Raw genomic sequence first — 22,018 nt, 5'->3', positions numbered from 1 at the left:
GAGTGGTGACACAAAAATTCGGACACAATTTGACTGTTGAATCACACTGATGGGTGCATATAGGTGCCATCTGTACAATATCAGCCACATATACAGCCTAAAAGGTATTTTAATTGAGTTTTGAAGTTCGTGAAAGTGCCGGATCGGAAATATAAGTAAAAGAGGATGAGGTCACCGAGTGGATACCACGTACGTCACGAGTTCTGGCCGGGTTACCGGAGGCGTTTACGAGACCGACAAAGCTGGTAGCGACACCTGATGATGCGTAGCCTAACCAGAGACCTACAATATAACATCGCAGCGACTTACCCGCTTACTGATTCTATGTAAAGCATTTGCAGTGAGATAATTAGCAACTCACAGTATTCTCATTGCTTTTTTTCCCGACAAGAACTACAACGCGACGGAAAACATCGAAAGAAAAAATTATTGTAGTTGGACAAAACGCCACAAGATGTCGCTACGGGCTCCGCAGTTGCAGTTGCTGCTGCAGCCGTCAACAGCTCCGGTAACCAGGTACCCGCAAACGATAGGAAGTCTACAGACGAACTAAAGCTCTCTGCTGCCGGGATCATATTGCGTAGTGGACAGATAACTGCTTCGACCCTCCGACGTGCGTACGTGGGATTGGTATGCCTTGAGAACGCGGCGTTCCCCGATGTAAATACGAGTCAGTAAAGCGTACATCACGTCATTTGCATGTTACGCATAAACACTGTTACAGAGCGCCAATGTCGTGATTTCAATGCTTCCTTCGTCACTTCTCATCCTGCTACTTTACGAATGATCGGAGCGAAAATGTTTCAGCACGTCTGATGCTTCGGCTACTCCAAGCCTGGCGGAAAACGTCGCCTCAGTTGTACAACGACAAGAACAAAATCGCGGCTACCGGCGAGATTCGCAAAGTGAATCGAGCTTTTCTTACTGATTTTTACACTCCTGCCAGCTCTTTCGTCCATCGCCGCACTAGATAAGCAACGTAGTTTGACAATCAAGGAAACAAGCACTCACAACGCTCAACACCTGCTCAACACAGCAAACGAAACAGCAGCACTGACAACATAGCAGAAGCTGGCCAGTGACGTCACTGGTTCTTGCGGTCTTGTTTACCAAGTAGACCATCTACGTCACGGGGCTACCGAGTGCTCTTCGAAATCGAAACTGCCTCCGGTCGTAACATACGAGCATATAATTAAACGTTCGTCTCGCGCTGGGGCAAATGAGTTTCGTTGCCGCTATTATCGAGTCAGTAGCCATTGATTAAGAGCAAAAAACAGAGGTTCACAAATTTTCTGTCACCACTCCTTTAACAGCTGAGGCACTTTTTATAGATCGCAAGGTGCAACTTTGACTCCGAAGAAGTGCGGATGCATTTCATAGAAACAGTGCGCAAAGAGAACTCTGGGCTACGAAAGGGAAATTGACAACCACCTGTTCATAGCACAAAGCCACAAGGAAATCCATACAGATTTCTCAGAAAGAAAGCTTCCTAGTTGCTGAAAAATTCGTCCTGGTCTGGGGATAGAATCCGGACCAACTCCTTTCCGGGGCAGTCGCTCTACCAATTGAGCTAACCAGGAAGCTAGCAATGACCGGTAAGCTTTCCATTGCGTTAAAGAAAACAGGTACCGTAAAAATTGGTTGTCGGTCCCTTTAAACATTACATGGGAGCTGGTATATTACTTCACTTACCCTTGTTAATTCGTGTACTTGCACCCACAGGCATTTGCCAAAGCATACAACACGACCCCGGACGACCTGGACATGCACGTGATCTACGACGTGTCGCACAACATTGCCAAGGTGGAGCAGCATGTGGTGGATGGCAAAATGCGCACACTGCTCGTGCACCGCAAAGGCTCCACACGAGCCTTTCCACCTCATCATCCTCTCATCCCTGTGGACTACCAGGTAGAGAACTGCTTTGTAGAAGCACAAGCAAGTCAAAACTGACTAGAGTGTGTTGTTGTACTTCTTGATTCACCCACATTTGTAATACTATAGTGGGTATGTTTTTTGAAAATGAGTTTATATAAATTCTTGAAGCTTTCTGATAGTCCGACAGATATTCTTTGTCCAAAAATTGGACTAAGAAAAATTCCCACATCGTAACAATACGATGGGGAATGGAGAGAATGTCTAGTACAACAGAGAACGCAAAAAGCTTAACATTGACAACTGAGCAAGTGTGCCGTCTCTGTTCCTGAATGCCAAAGGGTTTAACCCTTTGAGGGTCAAATATTTTTCCAGAATGCATTCCAAAAATGTGTAATTTTCTTATTGCTGAAATAAATTCTTTAGACGATTAAAAAAAAATTCTCTAAAACATGCCTGCCAACTCTCCCCATTTGCCCGGGAGACTCCCAATTTCTGACCTGTCTTCCCGATTGTGCGATTGCGGCCGTAACTTCACGTAGAAAACAGCGCTACGAGACGGGACAAAGAAAGGGCACAAACACGGCGCCGTGTTTGTGCCCTTTCTTTGTCCCGTCTCGTAGCGCTGTTTTCTACGTGAAGTCATGCACCAACCAGCCCAAATCCGTACCCTACTGCGGCCATAAATCTCCCGATAAACTGCCTCAACCCAGTTTCGAAAAAAAAATAAAAAAGACTACAGTACCAGTATGATCGCAACTAATCACAAGACCACCACTGCCATAGGCGTGCGCAGGGCTTTCCATTGGGGGGGGGGTCCAAGTTTTGCCACTTCGTTCCCCATAGCAATGCATGTGTGCGGCACACTTGGCAGTCTCGCATAAAGAGGCAGCATGGACGGCGGCGCGGCATGTTTTGGTTGTCGCCGATTAAAAGCATGCAATATGCTTACAACTGCACTAGATTTCATGCACTACCAAGCAGTTAGCTGAAGATGCTTATCATAAGTGGTTGTAAGCGATTAAGTCGTACTGGCACGTTTGCCTCCTGCCGCGATGACGCCTCCGTGCATTTACGGTGCTTATCCGTAAAGACATCACCGCACTGCGCCGTGACAGTGGCCTCTTTGGATTTTCGATCTGTTTCACCCCATAACACTTAAGCACTGTGGCAAAGCTGACTTTCGGACACTGCTTCGTCCGCAAACAGATCGGCTCAGTAAATAGCAGGTTAAAGCCTACAAGACGATAGACACGGCAGAGGTGGGGTCTTTAAAGGGGTACTGACACAAAATTTCGCAGCCGAGATAGCCTGCTGGATCGATTCCCGTGTACGTGCATGTACCATCTGCAAAATATCGACAGCGAATAAAGCTTGGAAGGTATTTTATATGAATTTTGAAGTTCGCGAACGCGATCCAGCATTATAGGCCGCACCTATTGCATTGACACCCTCGGAGGTGACCCGAGGTGACCCTACTTCCCCTACGTAACCGTTGCAGCCGGTACAAGTTATGATGACGTCGTAGCCGCCATTTCTGTTTTGACGCGCTTCCCGACGAATCGCTCCTCGCCAGCGGGTCAAACCTGAAGTGATTCGCCACGTCGAAAATTCCTTCCATCCCCGCCGCAAGAAAATCGTCGCCATCAGACGACAATGAGCCCGGCGACGACAGACCGCGCGGAAATGCGTCACTGTTCTGTGTGCTCACGTGACCGAGCGTTTCACTCGCTAGGTGGTGATAGTTGCACCCGGCGGCTTGTCGTTTTTGGAGCTCTGTCAAACCGAAACTGAGGCTGTGTCGGTAATAAGGAGCTTGTAATTAATTATTTGTCGCACGCTGCAGCAAACGATGTGCCGTGTTATGACTAACAGGCCCCCAGCAACACATTGCAGCAAAAAACGCGGGGCGAAAACTTTTGTGTCAGGACTCCTTTAAATAATGCCATTTTGAAGTGAAAACTTGGGCAGAAAGTCCGAAAAAATCGGACGCCGAAGAGTTTCAGTGTCCGAAGTTTCAGGCGTTCTTATACATTGACGTCTATGGGGCTTGTGACGGGGCCGCGAAAGTGTCCGAATTTTCAAGCATGTCTGAAAAATCGGCAGTTGACTGTATTTGTCCCACATGTTCACAAGAGCCTTGACTACAGATTTGCAGTGAATTCTGAGTACGTCCAGAAAGTGTTGCAGGGCCCCTTGGAAGTGACCATTTGAGATAAGGACAATTTTGTTGACCAATCACAGATGTCGCTCGGAACAATTCCTTTTCTCTCCACCCCCCCCTCCCCCCCCCCGGCCCCTCTCCCCCGCGGTGCGTCTCCCCATTTCAGAAGTCCCTAGGTTGGCGGGTATGCTAAAATTTTTTTGCGTGACCGTAAAGTGACAAAAAAATCATTTTTGTTATTAAATGCACATGGTTTATTCATAGTAACATGAAGCAAAATCCTAAAAAGACACTTGTACGATCTTTTATAAATAAAAACTATGCATTGTATTAAACATAGCTCAAAGACACACGAAAATAAGTGCACCAGAGTACTTCTCCGTTAAAAAATGTTTGTGCTTGTGCTCTAACACTAAAAACTGTTCATCTTGTGATAGTCTTTGAAGCATAGCTTCACACAGAGTGATCATCGGAGTCTGAACTCGTCGGAAAATCATCGTCTGACGAACTGAAAGCCAATGAACCAGATTCTGATTCGGCACTTGGGGAATAGTCTGCATCGGAAGAATCGCCGCTCGACTCACCAGCAGTAGAATAACCGGCGCGCGCTTCCATGGCGTAAGCGAACTGCGTGAGTGAGCGCATGGGAAAAAACTATGGTTGTGCGCCCGTCCGGAAAGCAAAAGAATGAAAAAGCTATAGAAATCCTTCGTCTTATTGCCAACGAGACGTAGTTAGTTTTTCCGAGTTCCCAAAACAGGAAACGCAACCACAGCGGCATCATTTGTGTAATTTAGTGCCGCACGGAAACAGATGTAATCACGCCTCGGGGAGCAATAAATGAGAGAGTAACAAGCGGTCACCCTTTAAGAGATTAGAAAGCAGACAGCCATCAGCTTTGTGGGTGCGAGAAGCAATAACCACCCGAAGGAAGAAACCGAAACCAGCCGCGTTCTAATGCGCAAGTGAAAGCCACTGCGCCGCTTAGGAAAAAAAAAAAAGAAAAACCGACGGAGCAACATCGGCACATGAAAAAAAATGCCACGTATTCCTGAAGCGCAGCAGCATATGCCAAGCAAGAGGAGTGATCTAAAAAGGCATACGTTTTAAACATACAGGCAATGCTGTGCATGTACAGCGAAAACCCTGAAAGGGTTAACTCCTTGTATAGTCATGGCCACATGCAGTTATTTTGTAGGAGCGTCTGACTATGTGCTGATGAGGAATGTCGCTGAAGTGTTGCTGCCAGGGAAAGCAATTGCTGGCATGACAAAGACGAGGCCTGTTCTTGAAAAGCTGGCACCAGCAACACTCCATTTTTGATGATTTCTAGTCACTTCAAGCCTCCATATTAGCCTGAATTTGTATGGACAACTATGTGCTTCTACATGTGTGCTGTTTGGCATGTTCAGGATGTTTATTAGCTGTTAGACCAATGTGCTACGTTATACTTAGCTTTTGCGTTTCTCACGGTTTCTGTTTGCTGACATTCCTCTACTCAAAAGTAATACTCAAAAGTAATGAGCAAGAGTGTGTGGTGTCAGTTCTTGCAAGATTTTCAGTTTTAGTCTCACGGGCGTTACTAGCCTCTGTCAATTACTTTCTCACTTATGGTGGTTTTCCTGTTTCTCTCCAACACAGCTGAGTGGCCAACCGGTGCTGATTGGTGGCACAATGGGCACCTGCAGCTACGTCTTGACGGGCACCGAGCAAGGCATGGCTGAGACATTCGGCACCACCTGTCACGGTGCTGGCCGCGCACTTTCTCGGGCCAAGTCGCGGCGAAACCTCGACTACCAGGACGTACTGGACAAGCTGAACGAGATGGGCATCTCGATTCGCGTGGCATCACCAAAGCTGGTCATGGAGGAGGCTCCAGAGTCGTACAAGAACGTGACGGACGTCGTAAACACGTGCCATGAGGCTGGCATCAGCCGCAAGTGCATCAAGCTCAGGCCCATTGCCGTCATCAAGGGCTGATTGAGATTTTTGTCTTCGGTGATCGGAAGGTGTGAACGAGGCCACATTTCCAAACTTTGGTGTTCAGGACTGACACAAGAGCGTGGTTTTCGCTATGGGTTTTGTAACAAGAACAAGTGTGTGTGTGCATGTATGTAATATCTGTGTGCACATCTGTGCCTCATTAGTTTACCGAGTAGAGGCCGAACATATGTGCTGCGGTGATGTGTGATGCATTGAGTGCCTTTGAAATCTGGTGTTATCGTTTCATTTTCTTTTTCTCTATTCTTTTTCCTTCCTATTCAAGCTACTGTGGACAGCTATTTTACAACTGGTACCCAGCTTCAAATCAAATACAGCTAATATAGAATAAATTAATAGGTACATGCTTCTCTTCCTTCAACTGTCATCACTTCATGTTAAAGAATAAGTGGACCCCTAACAACGGAGGTTTTCAAGGCAAGGAATCTGAAAAAATTATAGTGCATTTTTCTCTGCACACTCTTCACCAGTTGCCTTGGAAGTGCATGCATGAATAAATTTGAACCTTTCTGCGATATTAAGCAGTTGGCTGTTCAAGTTTAAAACTACAATGTTAGTACTGTAGCGTAGCACCCTGATGTCCCCTTCTCCTCTAGGGCTCATTCACAGTGACAGTTTACCGAGGTCACGTCACCAGTTGTGACGTGATGAGTGACTCGTTTGGATTTCACACCGGCTAGCACTGCCTGCTTGGTTCCACTATGAAATGCCTCGCATTGGTGCCATTCAAATCTGCTCACACCACAATGCCTCACACGAACTTGGCAATCGAGAAATCGAGCAGTGAGTGACAGATCCAAAGGTCACTCTTTAACCAAAGTGACCATTTGCGATTTGCCACTGTGAATGAACCGTTTTAGCCTTTCTTCTACTTGGAATTGAAACATAACACAGCAAATGCCTTGTCATTCAAATTATATGTTCACCATGATGGTAATTCATTGGCAAATTTTAAAGCATGCAAATTGGTTGCTGACAAAACAACACGTAACATAGACACTGTGTGCATGTGTGTATAATGTGCTTTTTCGTCTGTGTCCGGTTTGCACTTTGTTTAACGTGCATCTGCATGAGCTTGCCGGTGTTGCACATAACCTGAAAAGAATAATTTTGCCCAGTGTTAAAGGGGGCAGCAGTGCCTGCTCGCTTAGTGTTTCTGTTAATGTGCATGTCTTCCACTGTGTATGTTTATGTTTGCCTGTCTTATCTTCTTGGAGAAGCGAGTTGGTACAACCATTATGTATTTATTTGATGTGTGTGCTTGTTAGTACTGAACAAGTATGTGAATGACACCCAAGCAGCTGGCTGCTGTTTGCTACTGCTGTGAGCAAGTAAAGTGATTCTCAAGCATTTTGTGTGCTTCATACATATTTCTCATGAAGGGCATGAAAGCACGCAAAGTGAGGCTTCCAAAAGCCGAATCTCACTCCGTCTTGGAGGCAGTTTACAAAATAGTTGAAAGGTGCATTCTTGCAAATTCACTAATGTGTACTACAGGAGTGCCAGTGAGGGAGGGGACATTTCAGTCACTCCAGATGTGGTGGCTGTCAGTGAAGTTGTCCGTGTTTTATTTCACTTAAAAAGTCAGACCTTTAAAGGCGTCATGAACCACTTTTCAAGTAATGAACGCATGATTTTGGTATCGCAGTTTATTGCCTCACGAATCAATTGTCGCACGAATTTCTCAAATCCATCAAGAACAAGGGGAGTTGCAGGGGTTTGTCGCTTTCTCCTCTTGTCACGGCCACAGGTCAGCAAGCTCACTCATGGGTCGACTCACTCAGACTCGGATTGAACCGCGAGTCTGAGCGAGTCCGTGTGAGTAATATTTTGGTGAGTGTGAGTCCGGTTGAGAAAAATTTTAAGTGAGTCTGAGTCCGAGGGAGTCCGGTTGAGGAAAATTTCAGCGAGTCTGAGTCTAAGTGAGCGCTAAGTGCAAAATATATTTCTTGAGTGGGCTCCGCACTTTTTTGCCGACCTGTGGTTCTATCTACACAACTTCAGCATTACTATCGGCCTTATGTGGGCTCACATTTAACACCCATCAACTCACACATACTTCAAAGCACTAGTGTTCATACGCCAGCTCAATATTTATTGATCAAAGGCGTGAGTTACGAAGGGGGGCAGGTGCCGCGTGCCTCCCCCTCTCTAGCAAGCCCTTCCACAGGAAGTTCTTGGTAAAAATATCTTGTCTGAGCCATCTCCTTCAATAAATATGTCCTTACTGGAGTGCAACCACTGATAACTCATATTTGAAGGTACGAGATCAAAAGGAGCCAAATAGAGCACCAATTATTCAAGATATTGGTCTTAAAGAGCGTTGACACCATGGTTGAAAAAGCTAATCATACGCTAACGGACTCATGAGTTGACTCACTCAAACTCATAGTCCGAGTCTGAGTGAGTCCGAGTGAGTAATATTTTGGCGAGTTGGAGTCCGAGTGAGTCTGGCTGAGAAAAATTTCAGTGGGTCTGAGTCCGATGGACGAAAATTTTGGTGAGTGAGTCCGCGTGAGCTCTCAGGGCAAAATATATTTCATGAGTGTGAGTGAGCTCCACATTTTATGCGGACCTATGCGGCGAACACGCTGGAAGCTAGACAGAGAGGGGCAGCATGGAGGAAAGAAGTTACGACAGCACGCATCATGACCTTGAGTGCATGTGATGAAAGGCAATCGCTCTCTGCTGTTGTGATCCCTGCATGCGAGTCGTGACGAGAGTGTGGCTCACTGTAATGTAGCAGACTATGGAGCGCAGCGCCGGCACTCTGTGGCAACAGGCGGATTCGATCCTAATGCCACTCTTGATTTATGCTGTCTAATGGCCAATAGCATGCTACGTGCTGTTGGACATCAAACAGCGGATGCTGGCAGCTCCGAAGCGAGTGACCATGGCCCTCTGTATGACAGGAGGGTGCCTGAGAAGATGGCAACTTCACACTCCACTTGTAACTCTCTTTGCCATGCACGACTGCGAGATTTGGCTAAGGTATTCCAAGCAGGGTGTGCTATCCACAGGATGTGTTTTCCCACCAAGCCCAAGGGGTGGTTCATGTCCCTTTTAAAGAAAATATTTTGAGGTTGACATCGTGGAGAAAACTTTGACTCATCCCGAATGTGCTTGCTGTTATGTAGTGTTGAGTTTTGAAAGCTCGCATTCTACTCTGGCATTCATTCCATTGCAAACATACCACAACCATTTCTTTTCAACTGAATTGCCAATACTAGAGATTTATAGTTCTGCAAAGGTGCCACATATTTTTGCGCTTTTGAGGTGGATAAAATGCTTTTGCAGATGTACACAGGTCAAATCAATTCATACACTTAATGAAGCTCTGTAGCAAGAGTTCTTAAGTTTTCTGGCTTTGGGGAACCTCAACGGCTTCTCCAGAGTGCCGCGGAACCTTTAACTTTGGTATTTAACTCGTGTAATTTTAGCATGAGGAAAATCTGCAACAAGGGGTAGGAGAGTGTATGAGGCTTCTAGATATGTGCGACCAAAGTATTAAGGCTGCCGCTGCATTGGCCTGTGATCTTTAATCTCAGAGGCCATCAATGTAGATGAGAAACTCGCGATAATACATAGACGTGATTTCTCCTCCACCCCTGCCCCCTCCCCTCCTGCACTGCTTTGTAAGTCGTATAAAGCTTTGGCTGACCATACCTATACAGTGCAAGCTTCAGGAATGCGCACCTTGAGCATTGTGTTCATGCAAAATGAAGTAATGGACATGCAAAGGCCCGTTTTATTTTTCACAAAAGAAATCGTGCCTGTCACATTGCCTTGCACCAGTTATAAGGCTAAGCCTGAATGCTCGCGTAGCACGCAGCTGGCACGAGGCGATGCTTCTTGAGCATATCATAGTGCTCGCAGCGCATTTTGATTACAAAACCGATGTATTGCAGTGGGGAATCAGTGTGCATAAGAACTATGCCACATGAGGCCAACAGGTTCATGTGGCACGGTAAACTGTGGCTGCAGCCTTCCCTGGACCAGGTGACATTGCCAGTGCCATTGGCATGGCGTCTTTCATCTTCTTTCTAGCATTTGTCAGCATCTGAATGGCCCCACAAAAGGTGCACCCCATGACTGCCGAAAAGTCTCTTTGGCATTACATTTTCGCAAAGTAGCAACTTTCTTGATGTGCACAATCCGCCATGTCGGCTTTACATTTTGACCTGAACATGGCTTTATATTGTACCACCATGACAGGTTTCAATGAAGCCTTCAAAGTCTGCTTTTAGATTTGTTTTATACTGCTGGTAGAATGCATTCATATGTATGGTTAAGATATGTTCACATTCTGCAGGTGTCAAGTTTAGCCAAGTGGTTGAGACATTCTGCTTTGGTGCGTGAGCCGCTAGGTTCAAAACCCATCAAGGCCAAGAAAATTTATTTCATACTTTTATTTCATCATAGTGATTTGTTATATGCGACATATGTACGGACACACAATTTTCTCATTGAGTCTGCATAGAAATGTTTATGTGTTAGAGATTTTGTCCGATTTTGGTCAGAACTTGAGGTAACTACGTGGCACAGAAAGGGTTAACTTGGCACTGAAGATGTATCAAAATGTCACTTTGCAAATTCTGCTTTGACATCATGACACCCAGCAAAATTTGATGATGTAACAAGAAGGCAGAGTATGATTGCTGCTGATAAAAGCAATCAGGATTGTTCAGCTTAAGCGTGGCAGTAGCCAACGTACCATTATATCATGAGACTTGCCACCTTCTGGGTGTTGAAGCCAAAACTGGTTTGTAGAAATAGTATCTCTTGAAAATTATTTAGGTTGCTGTAACACTTGTCATAGCAGCACTTTCTCTGGGGTTTAGGGCAGTTTGACCTTTATTCAACAGAAATAAAATGTTGGAAATTTTGTGTTGTTACTCTAACTTGGGGCATTGTAACTTTCACATCTGAAAGATTTAGGACATTTCCTAAAGCAAGGGCAACAAACAATTCAGCTGCAATTAAGGCAAACAAATACTGGGCACCTATTTATTTTTCTGCTCTCTCTACAATATATTTAACCCTTGAATATTGCTTCCTTGTCCAAGTTGAACTTTTTCATCACCCTGGAAAGAAAGAAAGGCACCACAACATTAACAACTAGTTTCAAGAGTGGTTGCAGTAGCAGTTATTGAACTGTAGCCAAAAAATGCTTTGCCTTTGTAAACTGTCAGCAAGTTCACTCATAGCCAGGAGAAGTGGCAAGGGTATAAACGTTTTCGATATTGAAAAAGGATAACCACTTCTTTAAAAAGCTGGAATTTGCGACATGTATTGAATTGACTACGTTGTAATCTGCATCTCACACTTGTATGCGACATTCACGGGTTCCTTAAAACGAGAACTTTTGAACTTGAACTCGCCAAATGCAATACATTTTCTTTTGCTTATACTATGTGTTTATTTTTTACTAATGATCAAGTGAGCAAGGGTAGCAGTTGCCAAAAAATGCTGACAAGATCGCTTATTTTTACTTCAATGAAAAAAAATTCTAGATAAATTTTGGACTGCTAGCACTAAACACTGCTTCATATTTAGATGCACTTACAAGTGAACATTACAGAAGCTACACTAGTAATATAGTCATGGAAGTCTTGCTCCACACATTTTGCAATGTAGGTGTTTTGAGATGCAGTGCTTCTTGCATAACAAGTACGATATATAATCTAGAGGTTATTTTGCGCTGAAACATTCTTTTAGAGTCCATTTTTCATATGCGTAGAGGTAGAATAGACTCTACTTCTATTTTTCGCTGAAAACTGCATATTGTTAGATGACTGTGTCATAGCCCCTTTTAGAGCACTGCACGGGCCGGAATTTACGGCTCGGGCCCGCTTTATAAAGCCTGAGCCCAGCCCGGGCCCGTGGTTCCAAGCGCGGGCCCAGGCCGGGCCCGGGCGTACATGACCGAACCCAGCCCGGCCCGGGCCCGTGGTTCCAAGCCCGGGCCCAGCCCGGGCCCGTCGTTCCACGCGCGGGCCCGGCCTGGGCTGGGCGTTCATTAATAAACTAATCCAGGGCGCGCTTGTTCATGACCAGGTCCGACCCGAGCCCGCTAGAGGATATTAGTTGTTGTTGATGATTATTAATGATGCCGTGCGCTTTGTAGCGGGCGATCGGACGGAAAATTCGGTGTGTACATGCATCGAAATGTTGCTTTGCCCGCGGTGGTAGCTCAGCGCTTAAGCTGTTTCGCTGTTAAGTCCTAGGACACGGGTGCGATTCCCGCGGCCACTGCGGCCGCAATTTGATGGGGGCGAAATGCAAGAACACCCGTGTATATACTTAACTTTAGGTGCACGTTAGAGAACTCGAGGTGGTCGAAATTGATCCGGTGCCACTACGACGTGCCTCGTAATCATATCGTGGTTTTGGCACATAATACAAAGGAATATAAATGAAATGTATCGTATGTGTCAACCGCGAATAAAAGACCGAAATCTTTATGCCTCCCATGGGAACAACTGTGATCTGGCCCATTGTTAGTGCTGTTAATATATATGTATATATTTATATACGTGAAGGAAAGCAGATGATTTTTTCAAGGGCTCGTTTATCTTTGTTAGACAAAATATTAATGAGAACTAACAGACAATAACGCCAAGGAAAGTACAGGGGGTGTTAACTGTAGTATTTAGAATATAAATGTGAAGAAAGTAAAGTGGACGAAAAGATGACTTGCCGCCGGCAGGGACCGAACCTGCGACCTTCGAATAACGCGTCCGATGCTCTACCACTGAGCTACGGCGGCGGTCATCCTCCCGTCCACTTTCTGGGGTATATATGTTGATTTAAACCTAGGAGTGTTAGTCAGCGCCAATCGCAGCCATGGCGGCGAGTGTGGAACACTCTTTTCTTGCCTGTTGGCGTCACGTAGCACGTGATCTTTTTACGAGCTGGCAGCTGACCAACAATCCCTCGCATACTACCTGAAGGCATTAAGTCTGCCAGGACGAGACCCTCGCTATGAATGAAGGAAAGCAGATGATTTTTTCAGGGGCTCGTTTATCTTTGTTAGACACAATATTAATGAGAACTAACAGACAATAACGCCAAGGAAAGTACAGGGGGTGTTAACTGTAGTATTTAGAATATAAATGTGAAGAAAGTAAAGTGGACGAAAAGATGACTTGCCGCCGGCAGGGACCGAACCTGCGACCTTCGAATAACGCGTCCGATGCTCTACCACTGAGCTACGGCGGCGGTCATCCTCCCGTCCACTTTCTGGGGTATATATGTTGATTTAAACCTAGGAGTGTTAGTCAGCGCCAATCGCAGCCATGGCGGCGAGTGTGGAACACTCTTTTCTTGCCTGTTGGCGTCACGTAGCACGTGATCTTTTTACGAGCTGGCAGCTGACCAATAATCCCTCGCATACTACCTGAAGGCATTAAGTCTGCCAGGACGAGACCCTCGCTATGAATGAAGGAAAGCAGATGACTTTTTCAAGGGCTCGTTTATCTTTGTTAGACACAATATTAATGAGAACTAACAGACAATAACGCCACTTCAGCTTCAGTATACCTTAGACCATGGAATGCATAACATTCGCGTGTGCTCGAAGACCTGACTTACGCCTTTTAATGAGCGGGTCCGAGTCCGGCCCGGCCCGCAGCCTCAAGCCCGGGCCCGGCCCAGGCCCGCGGCTTCAAGCCCTGGCCCACACTTTCAAGCCCGAGCCCAGCCCGGGCCCGCCGGAAAACGCTTCGGACGGCCCGGCCCGCGGGCCGGGCCAGGCCCGGGCTTTCGGGCTGGCCCGGGCCCGTGCAGTGCTCTAGCCCCTTTAAGCACAGTAAAGTTCTTAGACTCCTGGCAACACCATCAGTATGTATATGCCAGTGAGGTCTATTTAATACGAGTTACTGAGACATTTTCCTGCAACCTGAAGAGTAACATACACCATCACATCCATGGGTGACCTCATTTTCTGTTACCTTTTACTATGGCTGTTCCAGTGAAACCGCGGACAGCATGACATGAACGCAATAAGGAAGCCTTAGTATCAAAATTTCAAAATAAGGAAGCCTTAGTTTCAAATGATCAAAATTAAGTTCTCATTTCAGGATTTTTACTTCAAAAAACATCTGGGATTAATCTCTCTTATGAATGAAATATTAGTTCATCCAACAGTCCATGAAACCATCTAGATTACGTCAGCACCATAGGTAAAAAAGATACAGCTTTCCGTCATGTTTCTGCAAGGTCCACCACTTGCACCCATACACCACCATGGGAAAAAAAAAGGCATTTACCGGACATATTTCAGTTTCAAGAACAACATCCTTGTCTTTCATAATCTTTGAGATTATTGCTCGCTTTGTTAAAACTAAAAACTATCTTTTGATTAATTTCATTTGCTGATTTGATAGACACAACTAATGAAACCAACAGACAGTTAAGCCAAGGAAAGCAGTGTGAACATTATTCTTGTTTTTAATTGTAGTGTAATGATTTTTGACCCGAAATGAAAGGAGTTCAAGTAGACGAAAAATCACCCTTTCCGTAGGTGGAATCTGAACCCACAAGATTCAAATCGTGCGTCTGATGCCCTACCAATTAAGCTACGGCGGAGAGTGCTTTCTCGTCCACTTTGCAGGGTATTTATGTGCGTTTCAATCTATGGGAGTGTTAGCCAGTGCCACTGCTAGTCAAGGCGGCGACTGCGGAACACTCCTTTTTGCCAGAGGGCATCACGTGGCACGTGATCTTCGCATCACAAGGTCCGCTATGCTTCAACGACTGAGCAAGGCCCCCACCCCTTGCCAATTTATTTTTTAACCTGTTCACTGCTACAGAATCCTTCAGCAGTAGTTCCTGAAAAGCCAAGTTCTGAGAGCCTTTAGATATATGGGCACGATTTCTTGGTGCCTCGGGGTTAGATTCCGAAATGTCACAAATTGTCGGAACATTTGAAGAACGTCTTCCCCCCTTGTCATAACACATGAAATTTCACACGAGTATTCCCTCCACTTCAGTAAAAACAATAGATGCATGTATATTCAATAAAGCATTTCATTAGAACCACTTCTTAGCAGCTCTTTTACCGCCACCTTGAATATTGGTCCACGACCAAGCAGGGGCCCCTCTCCAAATCTTGTCCGATTATCTTTCACCTTAGGGGGAGCGCTTGCTCAGGATTTTACGGTAGTAGTAATTGTTGCGGCCTTACATCCCAAAACCAAGACATGATTATGAGGGACGCCGTATTGGAGGGCTCTATAAGTTTTGACCATCTGGTGTTCTTTAACGTGTACCTAAATCTAAGTACATGGACCCCTAGCATTTCTTCTCCATCGAATTGCGGCTGCCACAGCCAGGATTCGGTCTCGCGACCTTCAGATTAGCAGTTGAGTGCCATCACCACTAGAGCACCGTGGCAGGTGAGCCCCTCGAACAGTTCTCCTTTCGTATTTGCTGATTTGAGTACAAACAATAGGAGACGAAAGCTAACTGTCCACCATTGTGATGATAAATGTGGCCATGGGTCACCTCTGCTTCCTGTGTTCTTTGGTGGCCTGGAACTGTTCTTCTGCTTTGAGCTGTTCAGCACTCTTGAGCTTTCTTCGGGGGATCGACTTGAACGCCTCATTCCAACTCCTGGTGGCCTTCATGTCGAGAAGTATGCGGGTGATGTGGTTCAGAGCAAGCGTCTTGGAAGCCGACTGGCCCCAGCTGCGTGCAACACGTAGTTTGTGAGCATTCATATTGCACAAATGTTATGACAAGCTCGCAAAGTCTGGACAAAGCGGGCCTTGTAATTCGTAATTATAATTTTTTAAACACTTTTTTTCAGTGATTTGGTAGACTGCCAGCCAGTTACATTTAGCTGAATCTCGACTTGAAAGATGGATATAATGAATTATCAGATATAGTGATGTAAACAAGAATTTTGCAATTTTTCACCATTTACAGACAGGATACAGCATGTCCTTTTTTTCTAACTTCAAACAATTTTTGACAAAGCTTATAAAGTTTGCTCGTATCAAGTCTCTACAGATAAAATATCTGTCCAGGTGAATGCCATTTGCTAGAAAATCTGAAGTAATCCATTTACAAATATAATACAATTATATTAATCAACTTCTTATTTGCAAATTTTACAGCACATTACGAGGTTGCAGGAAATCACCAGAAGAGCCTTCTTCCATGCTTTTATTATATCAAAAAGGCATGCAGACATAAGTAACTGACGTCAAATTAGTTCAGTTTATGTCATTACGCACATGGGACCATAGAGCAAGGCTTGTGGTCTAAGCACGTTGATGCTCTAGCTTTGATGAGCCAAAATGGCTCTCTAACTAGCTCAACAGTATGCCTTCAAGATCAACGATAAGTGATCATTCATACGTTTTTTTAGGATAATATGTGAACAGTACCTTGAGGCACTTTACAGACCAATTTACTTTGCTTAAACTCCAGAAAGGCACGGGTGTCATTTAGGTGACTTTGAACTCGCTTAATTCAGTAACTCTCTCGCAAATTCACCAATGTTACCCAGTGGAGATGTGCTCACATAAATTAGGCAAACCGAGTTACAAGGCATAAAAAATAGAGACTCACGGCAAGTACTCATCCAGAGGAAGTTTGGCAAAAGTGATTCCTTGTCTCTTCGCTCGAGCCAAAGAGTATGGCTGCTGAGTGCCGAGGTCAACCATACCACCTGCACAAACAAACCATAAAATAGAGATATGCTTTATGCTTTAAAAACTACACTTAAGTGACAGTTCCATCTGAGACTCAGCTGTGTAGCATGTACATGATTGACATGCAATTTGTTACTAACAAAAATTTTTTTCTGTTAACTAAAGGTCCAAACGTTCCATATCCTAGATGAAATACTCGAAAAATGTTAAATTTAATACTATGATACTTGTTTTGACAAACCAGCTCATACTTGGGTGCCAAGGAAGTGGATGAATTATGACGTCATGAAAGAGTGACTTGCTAAATTTACATGATCAGTGCAGTTGCCACACACAAGCACAGCCAGAAAAAAAAATGAGTGCACCACTCGTGCTTCTTTCTTGCGCCATCATAGCTTCTTGTGCCATCGCACCATCATAGGAAGCATTATTGCGACATGAACTTAGGGAATTCCTTCTCTATGACATGATGTCAATGACTCCATTCTAACATTCATTCATTGAGTGCGGGCATTATATATTTCTTAAGTGATTATTTTTATGTGCAAAAAACATGCGAAACTACTGTGGTAACTTAGCAGACAAAGTGCTGTGCTACTAAGCTCGACGACATGAGTTCATTTCCAAATCATGGCAGCTGCATTTTGATAGGGGCGAAATGCAAAAACACCCGCGCACGGCACTTTGATTTAGATGCACCTTAAAAAAATTTTGGTGGTTAAAATTACTCCAAAGCCCCACACTACAACATGCATCACAATCATATCATGGTTGTGGCAAGAAGAATTTCAGAGCCTAACTTTTTATCTTCAAGAAGCATGTGGTAGAGGCTCTACAACGTCGAAAATGTGCATCAGTATTCCTTTAAAAACAGCAGCTTTGGTTCACCTTACCTATGATGTAGATAGCATCGTCACTGTAGCGAAGTGGCTGCCTTGCATCGGGAGTCAGGTAAACCAACTTTTCCTTTGGGAACATATCGAGGTAGCTTTTCTCGCTGACCGTTATAAGACAGTTCGGTTTGTCCAAGTGGGGCATGGCCTTGTACAATTGATTCCTGTATAGCTCGCCTTTAAGACCACAGAACACCAGATTGAATGGGTCTGGAGAGAGCCTATTTACGGCGTACACTTCTTGCAACTGGTCAGCGGCATTGATGACCTCACGACGCGTCATTTCCTCCTCGTAGTCCAGGTCAAACACCAGCGTTTGCCCAAACATGGCAGCATAGGCCTGCAAAGTGAAACAAACAATTGCAACCACACAATGAGACTATCAGCGCAATGCAATCAGGCACAAAAGTTGTAAACACAGTTTACAATGTACGGTGAGCAGACCAGGCAACTGGGAGAAGTGGTGCCTCAGCCATGGTAATTACATTCAGAAACAGTAACATGGCCGTTACTGTCTTTGGCAGTGACCGTTGGTTACTGTCTTTGGCTGTCCTTGACATGGTGGTTATTGCCAAAGACAGTTAAGAGTAAGTCAGTAACAAATAACTTAAACCAAACCTAACCACATAAGCAAGGGATGCAAATTACTGATAAATCGTTGCAAAAACTTATTCACACATGGAATGTATTCAAACATATGCTGCGTATATTTAGCTGCTTTAAAGGAGTCCCGAAACACTTTACCAAGTAATCATCGATTGACTCAGTATTGGTGTTTATTGCCTGACAAATCAATCACCGCAAATATTTTTTGAATCTGTCGAGTATTAGCGGAGTTACAAGAATTTGTTGCATGCTTGAAGCGCTTGTTCCTTTCATCCTGACAAGCATGCTGGAAGCCACAAAGGGAGGAAAGAAGCTACATCATGTGCACATCATGAAAAGCAATCACTCTCTCCCAGTGTGATACCGGTGTGCACTAGTGTTGCTACTGTGTAATTTTAGCGGCGCCTGGCATGCAGCGGCATCTCACAGCAAGAAGTACATTTGATTCAAACACCATTCTTGGTTTATGTCAGCTATCGACCAATAGCAGTAATCTGTTGTGTGACGGCCCTCCAAAGGGCATAAATACGGGCCTCTGTATGAAGAGAAGGCGTTTAAGGAAGTGGCAACTTCACGCTCCACTTCTGAACTCTCCTTGTCACACACATCTGAAAGATTTGGCTGAGCTGCTCACAGCATCATCTGCTTTCCACTGTATGTGTTTTTCCACCAAGCACAAGGGGCGGTTGTGGACCCTTTTACACATATAGTAATTTGTTACCTGTCGTGTAGAACCTGTCACCTGTCATGTGTTAAGGAGGCCATGAACCATCTTCTTTCAATGTCTCAAAAATGCAATGGTGCAAATGAGAATGTGAGTACTCTGCCTACTAAAGCACAAGTTTACGACTGTCCAGTGGTCACTACTATGGCCATGCATAGGAGCCTTCCGCAGCGCTGCTATGATATTAACTTTTTTTTCCTGTTCACTCAGCCATGCGCCAGTGGGTCACTGTGTCCATTTTGAAGCAAAGAGCTTGAAGGACTCGCGAACTTATGTTCTGCAATCATGGAGACCTGCAGCGGCAAAATTTATATGTTGATCCCAAGTGTTACTGTGCAACCCACATCAGGGGATCGGCCATCAATGGAGCATTAGTAGAAACAATACTAAAAGAGCACAGATCAAAAGGAACTTGAAGGCACTAAAGGTATATTAATAATTAGTCATGATGCAGGAGTTTACTTATCGAAACTCTGTTATAAACTTTAAGGAATATCATAAACGAGATGTAAATATTGCTTGTTACATCTACAAAATAGAAAAACAAATGAACATTTGAACGGTTGCCTCTGCATCACTTATAAAATTAAATGATAGGGATCACAATATTAAGGATCCCTTTTTCTGATGCTCCTAGGGAGAAAAATAAGAGCTATTTTTAGTTACTACCACATAATTCATATTTGGTTTGGTAAGGCTTCTGTCATATTTTTATTTTACATATTTCTTTTTCTTTACTTATTGCCATTATTATTTATTCAATATCACATAATGGGTGCGTGCCAGTAGTAGAAGGGAATCATCATCCTGATCGCAGAACAACTTCGGGATGAGCACTGTGACACTGTCCAGTAGGAATAAACCACTGCTCAAAATCTCGCGCGCCCCTACCTGTCTGTAGTTGAAGTAATGGTGCATCGACTGATCCCGGATGAAAAGGAAAATGGTGTTTTCGATACCGTACTGGATGTGATTAATCGAGCCATCTTCGATGGCCTTCTTCAACTTCTCTTCCTTCTCGGCGATCCGCTTTAATCTGAGTTCCTCCTTGCGTCGCCTAATAGCGCGCTCCGACATCTCGGTCTTGAAGAGGTAGTTGAAGTACTTCGTTCTTCGCAACGGAGAACCGATACGGAGCAGCTCCTTCATGTCCTCAACACTCAACACAGAAGGCACACGTCCCACGGTGTCGCGACAGCTCACGTACTCGAGCAGGATCAAGTGAATCCGTCGTCTCGTCTCTTCACTCGTCACGAGATCCTTGAAATCGTCCACTGTCATTTCGGTGCGTTCGACGGGGGCAGTGTGTTCGTCGTTTTTCTCACCCACAGCGTTCGTTGTTTTCGGAGCGCCTGCTGCAGTGCAAGACGATCGGAGAGCGAACGGCGTCACGTTGTCTCTTAAGCTCGGTAAGCATTGAGCGAAGCGCGTGGTACTCACTCCCCAAGCGGGTGCGCAGCACCGGCTTAAAAGTGCGGGAATCCTTGAAATCGCCCTAGCCATGATTATGGTTCCTGATTGTCGTATTCCAGAATCTTCGCGTCCTATTGCGAGGATGCGATCTTCCCCTGCAGTTCACGGAGATCGCGCCGTTTTCATAACCAGTGGTAACGACGCACGGTACCGCACATTATCTGCGAGTTCAATTATCATTGGACGTTTGATGCTTGTCAGGTAGATAAACAGTAAAGTACACCACACGTGAAACTGAAGCGAGTGCCCTCAAATGCGATGCACGGCTTGCAAAGTGCAGACGCACATGGTGACCGTGTTTTTCTGGCTTCGACTCCAGCTTGGATTCGTGTGCTCGCGTGCCTTTTTTTTTTTCTACAATTGCACCAAGCGGCATGCACATAAACTATTATGCTCGCTTATTTTAGTTTAATTAAAATGCACTTATTTTAGGTAGTTTTTTAAAACGTGCATTGTTCAACAGGTTTGCTGACGCCACCTACGCCACCTACGTCTCGAAAAAAAGCGCGCCAAGTTTGTCTGTTAGCCGAGTCCATGGCCTTCGTGCTCAGCGATGCTACTGACGCGACGTCATGTCGTGTGCATACAGTGCAGACCTACTTATTTTTCTGCTAACGCCCCCTGTTTTATAGCCAAGTGTGAAAACGAGAGCTGTGGCCACGAATCCAACAAAGTGTGGACGCCTGATTTCCCCACGGAAGGTGAGTGAACAGAGCATCGAACCGCAGTCCATGCAAGCGACGCAGTAACCAACGCTGCGCGGAGCAACGTTACTAGAACAAACTCAGTTTAAAAGCTCTGCCGGAGAGGCGGTCCGCGTGGCGGTCGTGAGAACTAGTGGCGCTGCAGTCACGTCTAGCTCCCGCGGCTGGCGCTTGTTGTGATCGGCGCCGCCGATGTACGAGCGCATGTGGGTTACAGCGTCGTCTGCGCTTTGTTAGCTCGTCATTTTTGCGACTGTTCTTGACCAGGCTTAGCGTCTTGTACGAAGACACGTGCATGATGTACGAAGCGTAACGAGAGCGAACAGATTTGCAGTGCGGTATGCCGAATTGCTTTGCGCCGGGCTGCAAGAGCGGCTACCGCAACGAGGACTCCGCTTCACGACACTTCTTCAGACCTGCAAAAGACCCTACGCTATTCAAGCTTTACATCGCAAAGATAGAAAGCTTACTGCGAATTGCAATGTCTGTGACGTTCATTTTGAGAGTGACGACATTGTAAAGCACTATCGTTGTGTCGTTGCGGGACAACAAGTTTTGATCCCACGTGGAAAGTGGGAACTCGCGCCAGGTGCCGTGCCGCGCTTGTTCCCAGCACTTCCACCCCACATTTCAAAGCCAAAATGTTCGGGGTTTAGGCGCAATCCCCCCCCTCCCCCAAACGCACGGCGTCCCGCTAAAGCCCCGTGCCCAATTTCGAGGAGCCGCCAGAATAAGAACAGCAAAACGAAAGGCAGGCGATTACCTATATACGCTACCGAGACTGAGAGTAGCATCACACTAACATTCGATCAGTTGTCAGCTGTCGCTATGCCTTCAAAGCAGTGGATTTTCGAGAGGTTTTACGACGAGGTATTGAACAAGATGTGCGGAATATTTTACACTCGCCGGCTCGGGAA

At 45.3% G+C, this 22,018-nt stretch overlaps 2 protein-coding genes across 2 annotated transcripts in view; one reads left to right on the top strand and one right to left on the bottom strand.

Annotated features, from left to right (window-relative positions):
- The window catches only part of LOC119406888 (RNA-splicing ligase RtcB homolog), a 31,709-nt gene extending 24,320 nt beyond the window's left edge, over window positions 1–7,389 (top strand). Inside the window, exons 10-11 of the mRNA XM_037673660.2 lie at window positions 1,723–1,911; window positions 5,681–7,389. Coding sequence (XP_037529588.1) covers window positions 1,723–1,911; window positions 5,681–6,019 — 528 coding nt within the window. The 3' untranslated portion in view covers window positions 6,020–7,389. The remainder of the gene's footprint in view (window positions 1–1,722; window positions 1,912–5,680) is intronic.
- Window positions 7,390–11,033: 3,644 nt separating this feature from the next.
- Window positions 11,034–20,694, bottom strand: LOC119406887 (mitochondrial ribonuclease P protein 1 homolog). Its single transcript, XM_037673659.2, has 5 exons — window positions 19,816–20,694; window positions 17,595–17,934; window positions 16,619–16,718; window positions 15,548–15,730; window positions 11,034–11,124 (listed from the first exon to the last, which is right to left on the bottom strand). Exons 1-5 carry the CDS (start codon window positions 20,425–20,427, stop codon window positions 11,076–11,078), a joined length of 1,284 nt encoding a protein of 427 aa, XP_037529587.1. The 5' UTR covers window positions 20,428–20,694; the 3' UTR covers window positions 11,034–11,075.
- Between the last annotated feature and the right edge of the window lie 1,324 nt (window positions 20,695–22,018).

Source organism: Rhipicephalus sanguineus, chromosome 10 (assembly GCF_013339695.2).
Source record: "Rhipicephalus sanguineus isolate Rsan-2018 chromosome 10, BIME_Rsan_1.4, whole genome shotgun sequence".
In the NCBI taxonomy this organism is placed as follows: domain Eukaryota; kingdom Metazoa; phylum Arthropoda; class Arachnida; order Ixodida; family Ixodidae; genus Rhipicephalus; species Rhipicephalus sanguineus.
This window is presented reverse-complemented; position numbering and strand designations above follow the sequence as displayed.